Genomic DNA, 18,585 nt, shown 5'->3' with positions numbered 1-18,585 from the left:
TCTAGAGGGTACGATATTGTAACAGTGCAAAGACATCACTAAAGACTTTCTGCTGCAGCAGTAAACCATACAGGGACACAGTATAAACACAGATTAAACCAGGGAGCGAAACACCTTAGCATTTGACAAAGACCTGCTCATCCTTCATAACGTTTGAAATCCCCGATTTATCGAAATCATATCAATGTGTAATTTTTACAATGTCTTTAATGACCGACGGTGGCTATAAAAGTCCTGCTTATGGTTTCTTAAATGTAAAAGTGGCCAAGGAAAGAGGGGTGTGGATGTTGCATTAGCTTCAAATTTCGTCTTAGACTATGTTGTTTCTTTTCTTTCTCACATATTGTTCAGCTCTAAACAGGCTTGTTGTTGCATTTTCATAACTACCAATACAAAACCTTATATAAAAAGACGTTTTGTTTTGATTTAAAAAGAACAAATGTCGTAGTTTGTGTTTCATGAAAAATACAATTTCTTATAAATTAGCATGTCACGCATCATGAGCTCACACCACATATTGACAGTGGATGTAGATGGTTAAAATGCCAAATCTCAAACGTAGTCTGCGCCCAAAAATACTATACCTTGTATTTTGAGCTAGTCAAAACACTCAGTTAATTCAAAAGATGCATCAACTTTGAGAAGAGGTTAACTGCTGACAGATTATGGATAGATGTAACATCTCTCTTCTCAAATGCTGCTCTGAGAAGTTATACAGAGTTTTACCAAACCAGATGGGGTAACCACCAGAACACAAAACTTAACCCTGTGCTAATGAGAGAACACAGCAATGGTGACTTACCAGGTGTTTCCGTCGCCACCAAAACTTGAACCAAATGCGCTGTAAGAACCACTGTCATGCATGTAGGTTAGCTGTCGCTGATAACCTGTCCAAGAAATTCAGACAGAAATACAGTGAGAGATCAATAAGACCAATATTCTCTGTTCTCGCTTTAGGCCTTGCATTCCCAAATTATCTCCCTCTCAGATCGTGTCCCTCATCATGTAGTATGAAAGAATGTGAGAGTTCCAGGTATCTGAAAAGTAAAACACATTGAGAACAGGGGCATTGTTACTTTACCTGACTCTAGCAGGGTCAGCCCAATTGTCTATGAAAGATGCACTAGCCCCTGTCGAGTAGTTCCTATACAACCTATACAGGATCTGCGCATGTGGATAACATAAACTGTGGGATTGGTGGCAGACTGATTCCGTGCACCCCCACTGGGTATGTTAGCCTGTCTGTATCAGCAAGCTCACAGTGCCACTAGAATTTCCTCTTATCGGGGAGAGAATAGTTCTTGGCAACCTCAGAACATGACAACCCTGATCCCTCAGAGTCGTGGAAATAATATACTACCTTTCGCTCACTCACTCGTGCTCACTTAGTTTGTCTTCAGAGGGATACACAGAATAAATAGGCTGGGCGTTTTCAATAAGAATTTATTGAACAGTTGTTATTCTAGTGTAGAATAGATGAGCTGCAACAACCATTAGACAGTAGCAGAGATATATGATCAGGAGTACTACAAAAGTAAAGGGATGGTAAAGTTCTACCATCTTGTAATAATCATGAATACATACAAGTATATAAAACACGTGATAAAAAGTGCGTACTCCTCCGATGCCTCCCTAACGATATGTACCTAAATGTACCTAGCATCTGTGTAGGTGTTATGCCAAGAATCCCTTCTAGGATTTTGTCAACCCCATTACCTGAGAATGAGAGAATAAGGGACCCCGTCCTGGTCTCGAGTTGGACACCCTGCGAGGGATGTTAGACCACTGCGAGCTGGAGCGTCTGCATGCAGGAACCTCAGCATCTCTGGTCAGTGTGTCAGCCGGGCAGTCTCGGTCTTCTGTCCTTCTAAGCACGATGTGATGTATATATACCCATAGGTCTCCCCAGGGGTCCTACCTTGATGTGTTACTGTGTCGGCCTAAAGGATGACGTCGGGCCTGAACTTTATACAGAGATATTATACAGGAGATGTTAGTCCTGCTGTTAGTCCTGCTGTACTTCCAAGAAGCCTCATGCATAATGTATGGGATTTGAACTAGGGAAAACCCCGCATTCTGGATACAGTGTCGTATTTAGGTAAAAGGTCAGTCCCTGAGAACTGTTATGTATGTAATGTAGGGAACAATATAGGTGAAAGGTTGCAATGCTACCTGCGCCTATATAGGGTACCTATATGGAATATAACAGCCCATAATTAACAAAGCCTGCTATTCTCTATTATTTATTAGTATCAGACAGTTCTCTTGCATGGTACTGCAGCCAATTGCATATCTATCCGAACGGTAAATAACTGTTGACTGTTTGATTTTAATACGTTTGGTAAGGTCTGTCTATGTGTAGTAGATGAGTGTGAGTTAGATATATTTTGGGAGTGGGTGCTGTTTATAGCATTGGGGAACTACTACAAGGCTGCGCGGGCTGTATACAATGGAGGTGTCTTGCCTAGCATGTTCTGTTGTGTGTTGGGCTTTCATGTGTAAGAAAAGCAAACAGAACCAACAAAGCATGTTTACATTCATGGTTAAGTGCATCAAAAGGCATTCATTAATTTATGGATCCACACTTAGTAAGCTATTATGATAACAGGTTATTTGCGTTTCTTGGATGTTTTACGTGTTATGTTGTGTGTGTCTGTCCTTTATTCGGTCTATTGCGTCATGTTGAATTGGTTTGTGTGACTTATTTGGTTGCTGGCATTGTTTAACACAGTGATAAACAACTACGTTTGGCCAGTTTTATGTAGTGTTTTGGATGGAATCTGCCTTTTAGATGAAATCTGTTCATCTTCCAAGCAAATTATGTTGTGGTCAGAACTTTTGGGCTTGATTTCACTATTGGTGGTATAGCATCTGCACCACCAAGACTGTGGTTGGTCCACCACATTTATATGTGGATGGACCTTAGGTTTAATCACGGCAGAGACTACTCCATCTCTGCCGTGATTTAAACCCTCTGATGGCCCTCTGATGGCCCTACACAGTAAGGGCCGTTAGAGGCAGAGCTCGGATTCAGCCTGTGAGAAATTGGGTTGCTGCTTGAGAGGGGTGAAGCCCTAACCAATCAACAGCTGCAATTCTTGTCAGGGTGAACCAAAAAAGTCTCTAAATTAACCTGTGTTTAACTCTCTGGTAGCTTGACACAAACGCAGTCGGACTGAACTTAAGGCAAAGTGTAAAGTATTTATTCAGTACACAAACAGCAATACAGTGAAAACAAAACACAAGAAATATCACAAACCAATTTAGAAAATAAAAGAGTAAAATGTAATAAATGAATTGGCACCAAAACAACAAAAATCCATAATTTATAAAAGAACAAAGTGCCACTAACGGTTATGTGGTGCAAGACCAAGTGAAAGTAAAACATTTAGGCTGACCATGATGAAAGAGTTGCCTTCTGAAGTCTAGTGCAAAGAGTCTAGAGTGCTGCAGAGGAGGCACCGAGGAGCAGGAAGAGTATTGCGGATGGTCGTCGCTGTAGTGCGAAGGTCATGCCGGGCATCGTGGACGGTTATTGCTGGAGATTTGCATTGGCAGTCACTGCGTGCTGTAGCGCGGAGGGCATATCTCACGTTGCCGGTCATCGCTGGCGGTTGCTGTAGCACGGATAGTTGGGTTCACCAGAACTTCATGATGGCGGTTGGCATGGGCGGCAAGATCATGGCGTGAACGGATCTGTTTGCGGTCGCAAAGAGCCCAAACATCAGGATTTCTTCCTTTCTTTAAGAAGGAGCTCAACTGATGCCACACCAAAGGTCTAGAACTTGAGGGACACCCTTAGGAACTCACTCCAGCAGAGGCCAGCAGTTAGGACAAGAAAATGCTAACTTTCTAAAAGTGGCATTTCCAGAATTGTCACTTAAAATTCTACCTTATCATGAAAGAGGGTTTTACATTACAATTCCTTAGACACCAAAATCAACATTACTACCTACCTCCAATTAAACATCACTTATTAAATATAATAAGGAAACCCAATGTTATCCTATGGGAGAGATAATCCTTGGAGTAGTGAAAACTTACTCCAATGTAAGAGTTTTTCACAACCAGGACATGAAAAACTTACAAGTACATGTTCAACTGTTCAATTACACTGCACTCTGCTATATGGGCTGTTTAGGGCCTACCCTAGCGGTGACTTATATTCATTAAAATAGAATGGTTTGGGGATGGTAAAAGTTTTTTTTAGACATGTTTCAAAAGGCAACTTAAGTGGGTTGCACCAGCTGTGCTGCAGGCCCAGTAGTAGTATTGAATTTACAGGCCTTTGGTACATATAGTACCGCTTTACTAGGGATTTTCAAGTAAATTAACACAGCAATTGGATGTTAACCAATTTTACCATATTTAAATGGGAGAGAACAAGCACTTTAGAACTGGTTAGTAGTGGTAAAGTGCACAGAGTCCTAAAAGCCAACAGAAAAAAGTTCAGAAAACAGGAGGGTTAAAGCAAAAAGTTTGGGGATGACCCTGCAGAGAGGGCCAAGTCCAACACCACACACCTAATATAGATGGGCGGAATTAGAGGTCAATGTTCACTGTCTGTCACTGTCAGGAAAACCCTGGTGGTAAGGGGCAGTGAAAACTGCCAAATTCTCCCCTTGCCATGATAAAGGACTCCTTTAACGAGGAGAGCTTATTCTTTTTAAATAAAAAATCCCACTTTGGGATTTTCTTTTAAAAAAAGAAGAAAGAAAGCAGTTTGAGCACAGTTCCGTCATGTTGATGGAGGTATGCACCAAACTGTAAACAACATTGACTGGAACTGCCATGACTCAATAAATGATTGTTCAGTCAGTGCTTTTTCTTTTAATAAGGAAAAGGACATTTAGTACACACACACACACACACACACACACTACTAAATACTATGCATTAATTTACAAATATTGAAATATCTTTAATGATATTCTGCAATCATATTTGCCGTTACTGAGTCATGACCCCCAAAAGTCACAGTGCCCACCACGCCACCTACACTAGGTAGAGCATCACAGTATAAGCGGGCTCACTTTAAATAAAGCGACTTTGGGGTCGCCACAATAAAAGACCAATAGCCACATGTTAAAAACCACACCATATCACTGAACTCAATAACCATGTTTAACCCCCTTAACTTGTAAGTCTTTTTCATTCCAGTCTTGAGTCCTTTTTTGGCTATTTGGGATACTTTGTGCTTAGGCTTCCATAAATTATTTTTTTTACATAGGTTATCCATGCCAAATATGCATGCATTTTTCTCAAAATCCAGTGGATTCTAAAGTTACCCAGGGTTTGTGGATTCCCATGGAGGGGACGACGAAAATAGCTTAAATATAGCTATAGAAGGAAAAAAAGTACTCTGCAAAAACATGTCTGTTTTTTTCCTAAATATGTCTTCAAAAGAAGGTTTGGTGTGGTAAAGTTACCATCTTTCCAGCACTGTATTGGCATTTTCAAAGAGGTAGCCCAAATTTCCTAATTTTTGTGCTTTCAACCTACTTCCAATTTCTACTTCAAAACCCATGTGTGATACCGAAAGGCTATAGATTTCTAAAAAGTAGACAACATTGAAAATTCAGCAATGGGTCATTTCTGTACATCCCTCTAGGTTTTCCCAAAGAAACTAACAGTAGAAATAAAATTAATAGAAAATGTGTAGGAAAAAACGGCAATTTCTGACAACGTTTTCATCTTTAAGGTCTAGTCATGATGGTTGGTTTACAAAAGCAATATACCATTAGGCCCTCTAGATCCTTCTGGTGGCAGGTATTTATTGTGTCTGTAGATTGTCCAAGAACCCGAGATACCCAGAGCCAACAACTGAACTGCACCATACAATGGATTTTCATCATGTACTGAGTACAGAACAAAGCATACAGTAAAATATAAAGAGTGAAAAATAGGCTGAAAGACACGTATGTATTTGTAAAATGTACACCAAATTTGGAGTTTCAGAGCAGTAATTATTAGTACATCTCTGAATCTGTAGGTATCCATACTAGGGTGTGATTGGAAGGGCATTTTTTAATATTCTCCTTTTCTTACACACTAGCTTACATTTGGAAGTCACAAATGCAGCAAAATCCAATTGGTAATAACAAATCTTCTACCATTCTCTGTTCCAACATGTCTCCAGATTACAATGGTACCTCACTTGCGTGGGTAGGCTTTTTGCCCGCAACAAGAAAGGACCCACATCGCAACATGGACACAACACATTTTCATACTGAAAATTAAAAAAAAATAGCTGTGAATTTTGGACCCTAGCTCAGCCGACACCTATGGAAACGTAGCACACCTGCATATATATATATATATATATATATATATATTTTAACTAGAGCAATCAAGTCAGCATTTTATTCTAATTCGAAGGAAATAATAGAGGACAAAATACATTTTTCTAAGGCCAAGAATGGAAAGACACAATACGCTTTAAGGCCTACTTGGGAAAACGGCAAAATTCTGAATATTTAAAGAAAAACATGCTTACGTTAAAACATTCGAGAAACATAAACGCTTAAGAAGACTAATATATAAACATAATTTCACTATTTTCATAAGCATAGTCTAATCATATTTCATTAATAAACAGGCAGCTTCTCCTTGCAGTTTTAGAATTATGTTTGAGAAAACATAGCAAGTCTCATTTCAATACAGCAGTCCTTTCAAATCATATTTTGCTAAAAACCCACAAACTGTATTATTATTTTTCATATTATCATAACACATTAGTAATTGTTCTCTCTCTTATCGAATATGCACTCCTGCACATGTTTGAAAACTAGACACCCAGGGGAATCTAGGAGCACTTGCAACCCTCACACTTTGACTAAAAATACAAACTCTCCTCACATTTCCTCAAATGTTGTACCACTCAGAGTTTCCACACGTCTCGTAGTAACAATGGTACCCCACTTGAGTGCTTCATGGAGAGATCAGCGGTAGGGGTAGATACGGTATTTGGGGGCGTGCTTGGCCACCACCCATGGAAACCTACCAACCACAGACATTTTTTTAAACTAGACACCCAGAGGATTCTAGAATGATGTGCCTCACGTGGATCCCATAAGATTTTCCAACCCACAATGCCCTGTAAAATGTAAACTTTGGAAAAAATCAAACATTTTCCTTACATTTCTCTGATAGAAACTTCTGGAATCAGCAGGAATCCACACATTTTCTACTACCCAGTGATACTTCATTTGTTCCAATAAAAACACTGCCCTACTTCTGTGGCTGGGCCTAGTGCCTGTGACAGGAATGTGTCAAACCAAGGACAATGTGAATCCCCTGCAAGGGCGAAATCTGTGATTTTAGGCAAAGTTTGACGTTTGCAGACCATTGTGCCTATGAATATGTTGTGGGATTCACACAAAGTACACCACCCTGGAACCTCCAGGTGTCTACTTTACAGAAATGTCTGGGTCTTTTGGGTTTCCCATAGTTGCAGCTTACCCAAGCCCAAAAAGGGCAGCCATTCAGCATGGCAAGTAGAATGATATAATGATTTAGCCCAACTGTCCTGGTACATATGTAAAAACAACACCCGAAAGAATCAAATGCCCTCTTGCATGCCATTGAGATGGGGATGTTTTAGTCTGTAGGTGAGCAGAAAGACTGTTGAGGCTTTAGGGGTGAGGGTGGGGCCTTATGTCAGGATGGGCCTGACCCACCCCTTTATTTTGTTTAAAAGCTTTATTCGGTTTCTTTCCTAGAACTGTAAAAGCACAAACCAACAATTGACAACCTCATAAAAAATGTAAAAGCATTACATATAAAAATATTTAAAAAAATGTCATAATTATCCAATTACAAATAGTTACTTAGAATTTCATCAAAAAATCAATCAGTCAATGCCCCCCTAATTTATTGTAAACAATAGCTTGCCATAAAAATGTAGAAACAGCAAAATCCATTTTGAAGTATGTAATTGTTTGAGGAGAATCCCAGCTGATCTGCATTGTCTAACTGTATACTTTCACATTACAGGTCTTAGAGTTTGTTTCAGTGGCTCCATATAAAATTTACAAAAAATAAAAAGTGCATTGTGCATTGTTATGAAACACCATTACATGGATACTCATCAAGTATAGCCGACCAACCGTTCTCCATTGGAAATAACACAAGGCGCTGTTTATTACAGCTAAACCGTGTTAGAACAAATCTATGTTGCATGTTATGTATGTGCCCCAAATAAAGTTCAATACCATCATTAGTTAACATTTTATGAGCTATAGCAGTAGTCTTCCTACATTCCTTTTTAAATCTTTCCTCCTCCATCAATTTGAAATGGATTTAATTTCTACCATGGTCACACTATTTAAGAGAATAGGATCACAAAATGTTTCCGCTCTACCCAACCTAATACAGAAAGCCTTAGTATAACTAATCCATAGAATTTTCTCTGCATAATCCAGAGATATACAATCAGTGATTAACTTTCTATTCAAACGTGCCTCTGGCTGCATCCAAATTCTGTACCATAGGAAAATCAGATAAATCCTAATAATATCTTCTAAAAAAGGAAAACCCAACTCCTATGACAGATATAAGTAGAAACACTGCAGGACTGAAATATACATTCTTAGGTAGGCATTTTCTGCTAACTGCAACTTCTTTAGATTGACATAGCCCCAAACACTTATCCCATATGTGGCCGAAGAGACACATTTAGCCCTGCAGATAACATCCATCTCTTTCAGAGGTTTTATCCCCAGTATTGCAGAGAAGTTATTATTCGCAGCTATAGATAAGATAGATTTGAACTGTAATTTTCTAGTGGTGACCAACTGTGAGCTAGTCTCCGTATATCAAATAACATCCAGGTAAGAGAATGCAGTGGCCTGAGCTAGATTTACTTCCCCAACTTTAAACTGGAAAGTTTTATCAACATTTGGGACACATTTCATAATAAACGTCTTAGTCAACTTTGCCCTTAAATCCAGGTCAGCCATATAGCCCACAAAGCTATCAATTAATGATTGTAGAACCCTAGGTGTTTAGGCCATAAGTACTGCGTCATCTGCATACAGAAAGGTGGGACCTGACCAAAGCCAATCTAGGGAGAGTCCCTGCCCTGGTCCTCTAACACCCTTCCCAAATTATTAATATAGAGGGTGAATAGGAAAAGAGCAAGGACAAAGCCTGCCTCATCCATCTACTGATCCCAAAGCCTGGAGTACATTCTCAATTTATAGCATCTTGACATTTGCCCCTGGATAAATTTCTGTGAGGAAATTAACTATTGGGGTCTCTACCCACAGCTCGCACAAGATACACCAAAGTTTACCATGACTGATGTAGTTGAAAGTGCAGGTCAGATTTATACATGCCTTATAGATTGTTACTTTCTTGGCTGGAGTATATTTTCCAATAAAGAAACATAAGTTGAGGCATTGCTCAACTGTCCCTACCCACTTACGGAAACCATATTGTGTATCCGAAAGTACTTCATTCTCTTTGGCCCAATTCTCCAGTCCCAAAACCAATAAAGTATCTACCACCTTCAGCAATGAATAAAGAAGTGAGAATGGCTGATAGCATTTGGGGTCAACCCGGTCTCCTTTCTCGTTAATAGGAACAATTAAAGAGGTTGACCAAGTCTTTAAAATACCAGATCTACAAACAGCTCCCAAAGGATTGGTTGAGTGGATCCCATATATCTATATTTATTTAAAAAATGTTCACTGTTAGACTTAGCCCTGACTTCAAACTTTTTGCCTACCCTCCTATTTTTGCTAAATTTGTTTTTGTTGGCCTTAGGACTCTCTGACTGCTAACCCGTGCTTAAGTGCTTGTACTCACTCCCTAAAGCATAGCAAAATTGGTTTACACCTGATTGGCATATTTCATTTACACATAAGTCCCTAGTAAAGTGATATACCATAAGTGCAGGGTTGGTAAATTTGGTATACTATAAGCCCAGGGCTGGTAAATTAAGTGCCACTAGGTGGCCTGCAGCACTTATTGTACTACCCACGTAAGTAGCTTCTTAAAACATATCCAAGGTCTGCCATTGCAGCCTGTCAGTTTTAAACTGCCAATTTGACTTGGCAAGATAAACCCCTTGCCAAGCCTTAAACTTCCCTTTTATCACATAAATGTCATACCTAAGGTAGGCCCTAGGTAGCCCATAGGGCAGGGTGCATTGGAATTAAAAAGTGTACATGTACTTTTAGTTGTAAATGTTCTGGTAGTGAAAAACTCACAAATTTGTTTTTCACTACTGTCCGGCCTACCTCTCCCATAAGAAAGCATTGGGTTCCCTTATTACATTCAATCAGTGCTAACTTTTGATTGGGAACAGGTAAGCATTTTGTGTTTGGTGTCTGAGAAATTGTAATTTAAAATCCTCTTTAATGATAAAGTTGTATTTTAAGTTATAATTTCGAAAAAATTACACTTTTAGAAAGTTGGCCTTTTTTGCCCTAGCTATTTGGTGCCTGCAGCCAGTTCCTGGGTCACATGACTGGGTGTTGTTGGCAGTTGGACTTTTTTTTATTTCTCCCAGACAGCCATACAAAAGAAGGATTAGGTATGTCTGGATGGGCCACCATTGGCAGGAAGGGGGACAGGGCTGGGTGCAGCCCCACTTGCAACAGAAAAGGCTATGCCCTACCTTCACACAAAGGACTTGTCGCCACTCCATTGTTCATGCAGACAGCCAGAAGCCGGGGCATGAAAGGGAGGAAACTTCAAGAATTTCAAAGGAATTTTCTAGAAACCTGTCCTACTTCAAAGAAGGCACTCAGTACTAAAATGGACCCTCAGGCATACTCTTCTGTTAACTTTTTGGACCAGTGGAAGGACTCTCAGAGAACTTTCTGCTACAGTGGCCTGCAGTGTACTCCATAAGACTGGTTTACTGCAAATGGAAGGACTGCTTTGCTGCCTGGAGCCTGCCTTGAACCTTCAGAGGCATGCCCTGCGGCGGTTGTATGACTAAACAACTGCCACTTAAACAACGAATGCCTAAACCACAAAGGCTAAACCACTACCAAAGCCAAACCACTTTGTTCTGTGCAACGAATTACTAAACCACGAAAAATAATCGATTTTCATATCTCTGGAATCTATCACTACGTTAATAAAATGTGCATATTTGAAACACGGAAAAAAATGTAATTAAATTAAACCAAAATTTTATTTTAACCCGTTCGCTTCTTCTGTCGGCCAACGGCCGTCGCGAGCACTACCTCTGTAGTGCTGCGCACGTCCGTTGGCCGACGCGGCCCGCCCACTCTTCAAAGGCGCCGCACCGTGGCGGATTTTCGGCCGCGGTAAACGGGTTAAACAATTTTATTTAAATAATCTTTGAATCATCAATCAAATAATGATTTATTACAAAAACGGACAAACTTACAAAAATACAGTTCTCACAGAAAATTAAAAAAATGTAAAAACGGATTGCAGAACATATTTTCAATTGTAAAAATAATTCACTTAGATGAAACATAGAAACAACGGCCAACCACCATTTTGTAACCATTTCAGCTTTGGCAACCAGAGAGAACAGTCACATTGAGCACTGATCTTAATCACATCAGTTAATAACAAACCAACAGTGCCATCTACTGGCCCAACATGCTAAATTAAATCAAACTAATATTTCTACATCATAATTAAAATGAGGAAATATACAAATTAATTTTTAAAATAATATTACACATTCTTAAATTATTAAATATTTCAAAAAATCAACATCCCATTCATAGTTATTTTATTATAATTACACTTGCATTTAAGATTAATCATTTACGTTTTTACACCTACCTCTGATTTAGTAAGTCGTGGTTCAGGTGGTCGTTGATCGTGTACAGTAGTCGTTAATGAGGTCGTGGTTCTAGTAAAAGTTGTGGTTAAGGGTTCGTTGTTTAATACACTAATTGTTAATGATTTGTTGTTCAGGCTGTTTCCCCCTGCTGCTTGAGCACTGTTCCACTACTTGAATCCAGGACTACCAGTGTGACACCAAGGGCTCGTTGGCTGGCCTCCTGATCAGAGCCACAGGGACAGAAAATGCTCCACCCATCTTGTACCCACACCTGGACCTAGCCTGAGTGAGTTTTAACCCATCCAAGTTGCACTCCTCCAGTGCTGGAACCTTGGTGGTAGTGCTCAAGGTGCCCAGATAGCCCAATTCCAAAACTTGGAACTTCAAAGGTTTTTGGCTAAAAACATCTCTGAGAACCAAGAGAAAACCAGGATCAACCTGCTCGTCTTTCCGCCAAAGGTGCATCACTCGTCAGCCTACGTTCTTCCCCCTAGCAGCAAATCCTGTTCAGTGGTCCTTCATGAAATGGGTATCCAACCTCCTGGATCTCTCATTGGCTACAGCCTCCAGCTTTGTCTTGCTAAAGATTTTCGACTTCCATAAGGGCCCGATTTAGATCTTGGCGTACGGGATACTCCGTCACAAAGGTGATAAATATCCTGTTCGCCAAAATATAAAACCCATTGTATTCTATGGGATTTATATTTCGGCAGATGAGATAGCAGTCATTGTTTTGACGGAATAACCTGTCCTCAGAGATCGAAATGAGGCCCTAAATCTGAACAAAGAAATCTTCACCGCAACTTCGTTTAGGTGCTCCCCAATGAATACGCCTCCTCCTCGGACACCACTTGCAGCCTTGCCCTGCTGAACTTTACCTTCTCAGAGGCTTTTTGTTGAAATTTCTTTGACGTTAGAAGGTAAGCATTGACCGGGCTCAATCCACTTTTTGCATCCGAGTCGCGCTCCATAGCGGTTGGCCATATTTTTCTACACTGACCCGGTCTCGCACAACAAGATGTCCGCAGTTGGCCCTTTTATCTTTTTATATTAAACCCAGATCAGTTGACTGGGGGTGAGTGCTTGCAGTGTTCAACACTCTGTCCATCATCCCCTTTGGTATTGCTTTGTTCGCCCTAAGTTGGCAGGGTATGCCCAGACGTGGGTCCCTTGCTCACTTTGCCACTGGATTCAAGATAGCCTGGCTGATGAGGGTTATGAACCTGAAATCGGTCCCAGGATGCTTGTTTCCGGTCCACGGAAGACACGGCTTGGCAGTTCGGGCTGGACTGTTCACATGAGGCACAGGGTCAGACTGATTTGCATATGGCCATGTCTGAACTAGGGTGGCGGAGTGAGCTAAAGAATGATGATGTATTAAACCCAGATCAGTTGACTGGGGGTGAGTGCTTGCAATGTTCAACACTCCGTCCATCATCCCCTTTGGTATTCCTATTATCTTTTAGGCAGTCATTTTTACTTTAAACTTGAAAACATATAACTTTCGTTTCTTTAGATGGGATTTTTGTCGTTTTGGTGTCAAATAATTGATTCAAATTTACTCTATTTTTGTAAATTGGTGTGGGAGCCTAACTGCTTTTGTGCCGGAGGGTTAAGCACATGTTAATTTAGTGACTTTTGTGGTTCTTCCTGACAGGGATTGTGGCTGTTGCTTGAACATGGGACACCCCCCATTCAACCAACAACCCAGTTTCTAAGATTGACAGTCCAACTGTCAGGCCCAAGCACCTTCCCACAGCGGCTCCTGTTGATGTCTTCTATCACTTTTCCTAGGGAAAAAACAGGGGGGCTGGGGGCATTGTCAATAACTTTCTCTGCATTCTCCAGTATGTTTGACTCCCCATACTTTGCATGCACATTTTCCTAAACAGTGTAGATATTAGTAACATGAGCCACCCAGTTGTCTGGTGGGATACCAACCTCAATCGTAGGGGCAGTAGAATCGTTAAAATAGGGGTTATTAATTATTTTTAGAAAGCGACACTATCCTTGAGATTACTAGCAGTAATTAACGCTGACTATGCATCTTCTTTTATTGTTTGACTCCTGCCAACCACCACAACTCTAAGTGCTCAACTAAAAGCTATCACTTCAGGCTTAATTCTAGTAGGTCTATTAAGTGCCTCCTTTAATGGCCTAAAGTCTTTAGTGCAGTTAGAATAGAACAAGCCACTAGTTTTATTACTAATATGAGAGAATGGAATCCTCAGCCACTCTTTTACATTACTGGTGATTGACTGAAAGGCGCTATTAAAATTCTCATCATCCGCTTTCTCATCTAAACTAACACTGACACGCACAACATTGTCCAGTACAAGGTTTGATTAAAAAGGCTCCTGGACTGGCCCTCCACTATCTCAGAGTGATACCATTTATGCAAGCAATTTTTATGTTGTTTATAGATTCCGATCGTCTGGTCTTGATCTTACTGTAAGGGCAGTTAATATCTACACTCTGGGCATTTCGATCTCTTAGTCATTTAGGGGCCGATTCACAGAACTAACTTAAGACAAAATACTAAACTTACTACTTTTGGTATTCACAGAAGTTAGGATTTTGTCGTAAGTTTGTCTTAAGACAAACTTAAGACAGACTTAAGTCAGACTGAAGACAGACTTAAGACAAACTTAAGACAGACTTAAGACAAACTTAAGACAGACTTAAGACAGACTTAAGACAGATTTAAGACAAATTTAAGACAGAATCCTAACTTAAGTCTGTTTTAAGTCTGTCTTAAGTCTGTCTTAAGTTTGTCTTAACTCTGTCTTAAGTCTGTCTTAGGTCTGTCTTAAGTTTGTCTTAAGACAAACTTAAGACAAAATCCTAACTTCTGTGAATACCAAAAGTAGTAAGTTTAGGATTTTGTCTTAAGTTAGTTCTGTGAATCGGGCGCTTAGGATTTTTTTTAAATTACACATGAGGAACCTTAAGTTTGTGACTAGAATAAAATCAGTTGTGGTTCTAGTTCCTCTACACATAAATGCATGCTCAAATGGTGCATACGGAGCACTGCCCTCATTCGCTAGAATTAAATTCTGCTTAAAAAGAAAGAATATTAGGCGTTTCGCCCTGGCCTAGATTTAAAATTTCACCCTGGCCTCGATTTGACCTCTTTTATTAATTTGATACAATGAATGGCAATGTGTTCGACCACCTGCAATCTGGATAAAATTGTATCCAGCAACCTGTTTACCAATACCTCTATTCCTTTTAAAGCGGCAAAATGTTTGTCAGCATCTAATCCAGAGATGGCTTGGGCACTTAGAGGATACTCATTCTCCACTCGAATAAACATAGTCCTGTTGTACTGTGCGACCCTCCTCTCCATAGATGTTTTAGGGCCTTTACGCGGAGCTTTGGCTGGTGTTTTCCTTTTCTTTTCAGCGCAGGAGGGGACTCTGAGAAAGTGTCTGAAAGTCTCTTGATCGTTAGCTGCTCACGAAAAAGACAGGGATTCAAATTACCAATACTTTTGGCCCCCCTTTCTCCTCCCAATAGGTCATTAGTATCTTTTGGTAAGGGAGACTCAGAAATGCAATTAAAAGTTTGTTGTAAGGTAACCAGTCTCTCTTTAGCATTATTTATCTTCCTTTAAATGACGCCCGTAGCACTAGTAAAGAAGGTAGTTAGAGATCTTGGCGCCTTACCTGGTCTACTTTCAGGATGGATATATTTGGCTTCCTCTTCACCATTTTCAGGGACTGATCGAAAAACATCAATGATCTCGATAAAGGAGCCAAGAAGAGTGCCCCAGCCCATCCCCCTTTGGGGTTGTGCCCATAGCGCTCCGCATGCTGAACAGCACTGATGTATGCATCTGGCTGCACTGCTATTGTGGGCCCCACCTCGTGGCTGGCAGAGGGATTACGGGTTTCTTACTCCTGCCCGAATCCTCTGCGCGTCATTTACCATTTCCTACATGGCACTGACTTATGCGCTTTCTGTCCCCATAGGACAGATTTGGGGCATCCTCCCCTATTGGGGCAAACCTCCTATCTGCCCCCAGGATGGTGGAAATACCCTATTGCCCCTTTTGGTGTGGGGTACTGCGTGATGCCAGGGTAGGCCACCGCATCCTTTTACTTGTTTGATGCCATTTTGAAATTCCTGGCATCTAGTGGGCTTTCTGCCCGCACTGTGGGAGGCACATTGGGGCAGAAAGACTGTTTCATCAGTTTTTGAGCAGAGGGCATGGCCATGCTCATGGTGGGCAGCCCTCACTCCTTTGTGTTATTTAAAAAATATTTTCCTGGTGTCTAGAGACCTTTCTGCCCCCTCCTTGGGGGCAGGTTGAGGGTAATCGACCCAATCCACCTCGGGGGTGGGAGGCAAAATGTCAAAACTTTTGGGGGGAGATGGGGAGAGCCCAAGCCGTAGCCTAAGGGGCTGCTCCTCCAGCTATACTCCCTGGTGCCTAGTGAGTGGATCCCTGCTTGGGAATTTCTCTCTTGTGGAGATCCTTAAACAGGGGTCCCCTAGTTAATACCATTCCAATGATCCCTCTCCCACCTAACTCAGTGCTCGGGTGGGTGAGATATTATCCAAAGCACTGATGCTGTGAAAGTAAAATGAGCTGATTGGCTAATTTTACTTTCACTTCAGTAGTGCTGACATCAGTAGCCCTGCACACTGATCATCATTACCAAAACAAACAAAAAAAACAGACTTGGGCTGCTCTGGAAACTCTTCCGGAGCAGCGCGAGCTAAATTTAAACAAGCATTGGCATAGCCAATAGGACTCGCCTTTGGGACCTTATAAGTGTTTAGCTATGCAACAGTTGCATAACTAAATACTTATAAGGTCCCAAAAGCGAGACCTATTGGCTATGCAAAGCGGCCCTGCGGCCGCGAAAGTTAAAGTGATCGCGATCACGATCAAACATCAAAGCCGCGAAAGCGAAAGTAATCGCGGTAAAGCGCGGCGCGCTCGCCCGCGCACATGCACTGTAGCTCTAGGCTGGCCTGGTAGCACTTTTTGGAGCCCTCTCAATAAGTCTCGCCAGACCAGCGCATGCGCTGGGTCAGGCGAGACCTAAAAAGGAATTCCCTTTTAGACCTTCCCAGCGACGGCCAATGGCCAATAGACTCACTGGGGGGGACATTTAAACTCAACATTACTTGTGTCTGAGTCATCCTTTAACACCTTTAAACCGCATAACATTTAGCCATAGAACTCACCTCTGGAGGTTGCTGCACTCCCAGGCAGTGCCGCAGAAGTTCTGTCACGTGGTCTGGTTCAGCCCAGTTAGAAACAGCGCCATTTTATATGCTCACGTTTCTTAAGTTGCCTTCTCTCTTAAACACTGTGACTTTTGGCATACATTTGCGTGCATGTTAGTGCTGGATAACATTCTCTGAAACTGCATTTGCTGGCATTTCCACTTCCTGGGGACACTATCATGACACCTTGTACATTCAGTACAAGGGATAAAGTTCACTGCGCACGTCATTGTTATTATTGTCCGTTAGGCAACAGAGCTATCATGCACCTTTGTAAAAGACTAGAACATGATTCAATGTATGTCTCAAATCCACATCTGGCCCCTTTTGCACAACTCCACCAATGATGACTCTCTCAAAGGAAGAGTTGCATGTTCCATTGTTGGGTGTCAAGCATCTCCTGAATTACCGTTATGAATCTTACAAACTGGAGGTGACCTTCACTGTCTTTGAAAATTCGCTCAAGGACCCTGAAGAAATAATGAGGTTGCATGTCAGAAATGTATTTCGTGGGGCTCCCTCTGCCACTAAAAATCGAATGTATCCTCTAAATAATTGAAAATGAAACGTGCTTCTCTAGGGGCCAGATGTATAACGAGATTTTGCATGCGCAGATGGGTTTGCGACCCGTTTGCCTATGCAAAATCCCTGTGGGCCATGTACTAACACTATTTCGCGAGCAGCAAAGAATTGCGCCTCACAAAATAGTGTTTAGCGACTCGCAATTAGGAGGGGGCATTCCAAGAGCGTCCCTTCCTAATTGTGACTTATAGCCCTATGTATGAATGTTTTGCGACAGCAATTGAGGTCGCAAAACACTCACAATTTACCGCCCTCTTCAAGAGGGTGGTAATGCAGTCGCAAATGGGAAAGGGTCCCCTGGGAACCCCTTTCCCTTTGCAAATGCAGGGGAAAATATTTATTACAGGCAGGCAGTGGTCCCAGGCACCAGTGCCTGCCCTTAAAAAATGAAAAGAAAATGTTTCATTAAATTTTTTTAAATGCACCCCTTTTTCCTTTAAGGAAAATGAGCTGTATTTAAAAAAAAAAACTACTTTATTTAGAAGCAGTCAAAGATATGGAGATCTGCTGAGCCCAGCAGGCCTCCATACCTGGGACGGCCTGCCATTCTCAATGGGGTCGCAAATTGCACGCGAGTGCCTCTTTAATATTCATTAGGCATGCTATTTGCGACCCCATTGAGAATCGCAAACAGTGTCTCAGACACTGTTGTACATTGGAAATTAAAACTTGCAATTTGCGGCTCGCAATCGAGCGCAAATTGCGGGTCGCAATTTCCAATGGTCGTACATCTGGCCCTAGAATCCAAATTTGGCAGCTAGAACATATAGCAGGGCAACAGGCTTAGTTGATAGAAAATGTGCTATCTTGTGCTCTGAGAGGCACAGCAACAAAAAACACTGGACTGTTGGTCAAAGCGCAGGCCAGACCAGAGTAAAAAGGCAAGTGGGGTTTAACATTGGTCTAACAGGACACCAAAAATAACCCCTCAGCCCATGATAATCTTTTTTATTGTAGAATTCCAATTCGGTAGCAGGGCAATG

At 41.3% G+C, this 18,585-nt stretch overlaps 1 protein-coding gene across 1 annotated transcript in view; it reads right to left on the bottom strand.

Moving 5' to 3' along the window:
• The window catches only part of LOC146861876 (alpha-2-macroglobulin-like), a 1,085,963-nt gene that overhangs the window by 302,373 nt on the left and 765,005 nt on the right, over positions 1-18,585 (bottom strand). Inside the window, exon 26 of the mRNA XM_085641046.1 lies at positions 803-887. Within this exon, the coding sequence (XP_085497172.1) occupies positions 803-887 (85 nt within the window). The remainder of the gene's footprint in view (positions 1-802; positions 888-18,585) is intronic.

Source organism: Triturus cristatus, chromosome 2_2 (assembly GCF_964204655.1).
Source record: "Triturus cristatus chromosome 2_2, aTriCri1.1, whole genome shotgun sequence".
NCBI classification, from domain to species: Eukaryota; Metazoa; Chordata; class Amphibia; order Caudata; family Salamandridae; genus Triturus; species Triturus cristatus.
The sequence above is the reverse complement of the archived record's forward strand: the minus strand, read 5'-3'. Positions and strand labels throughout refer to the sequence as shown.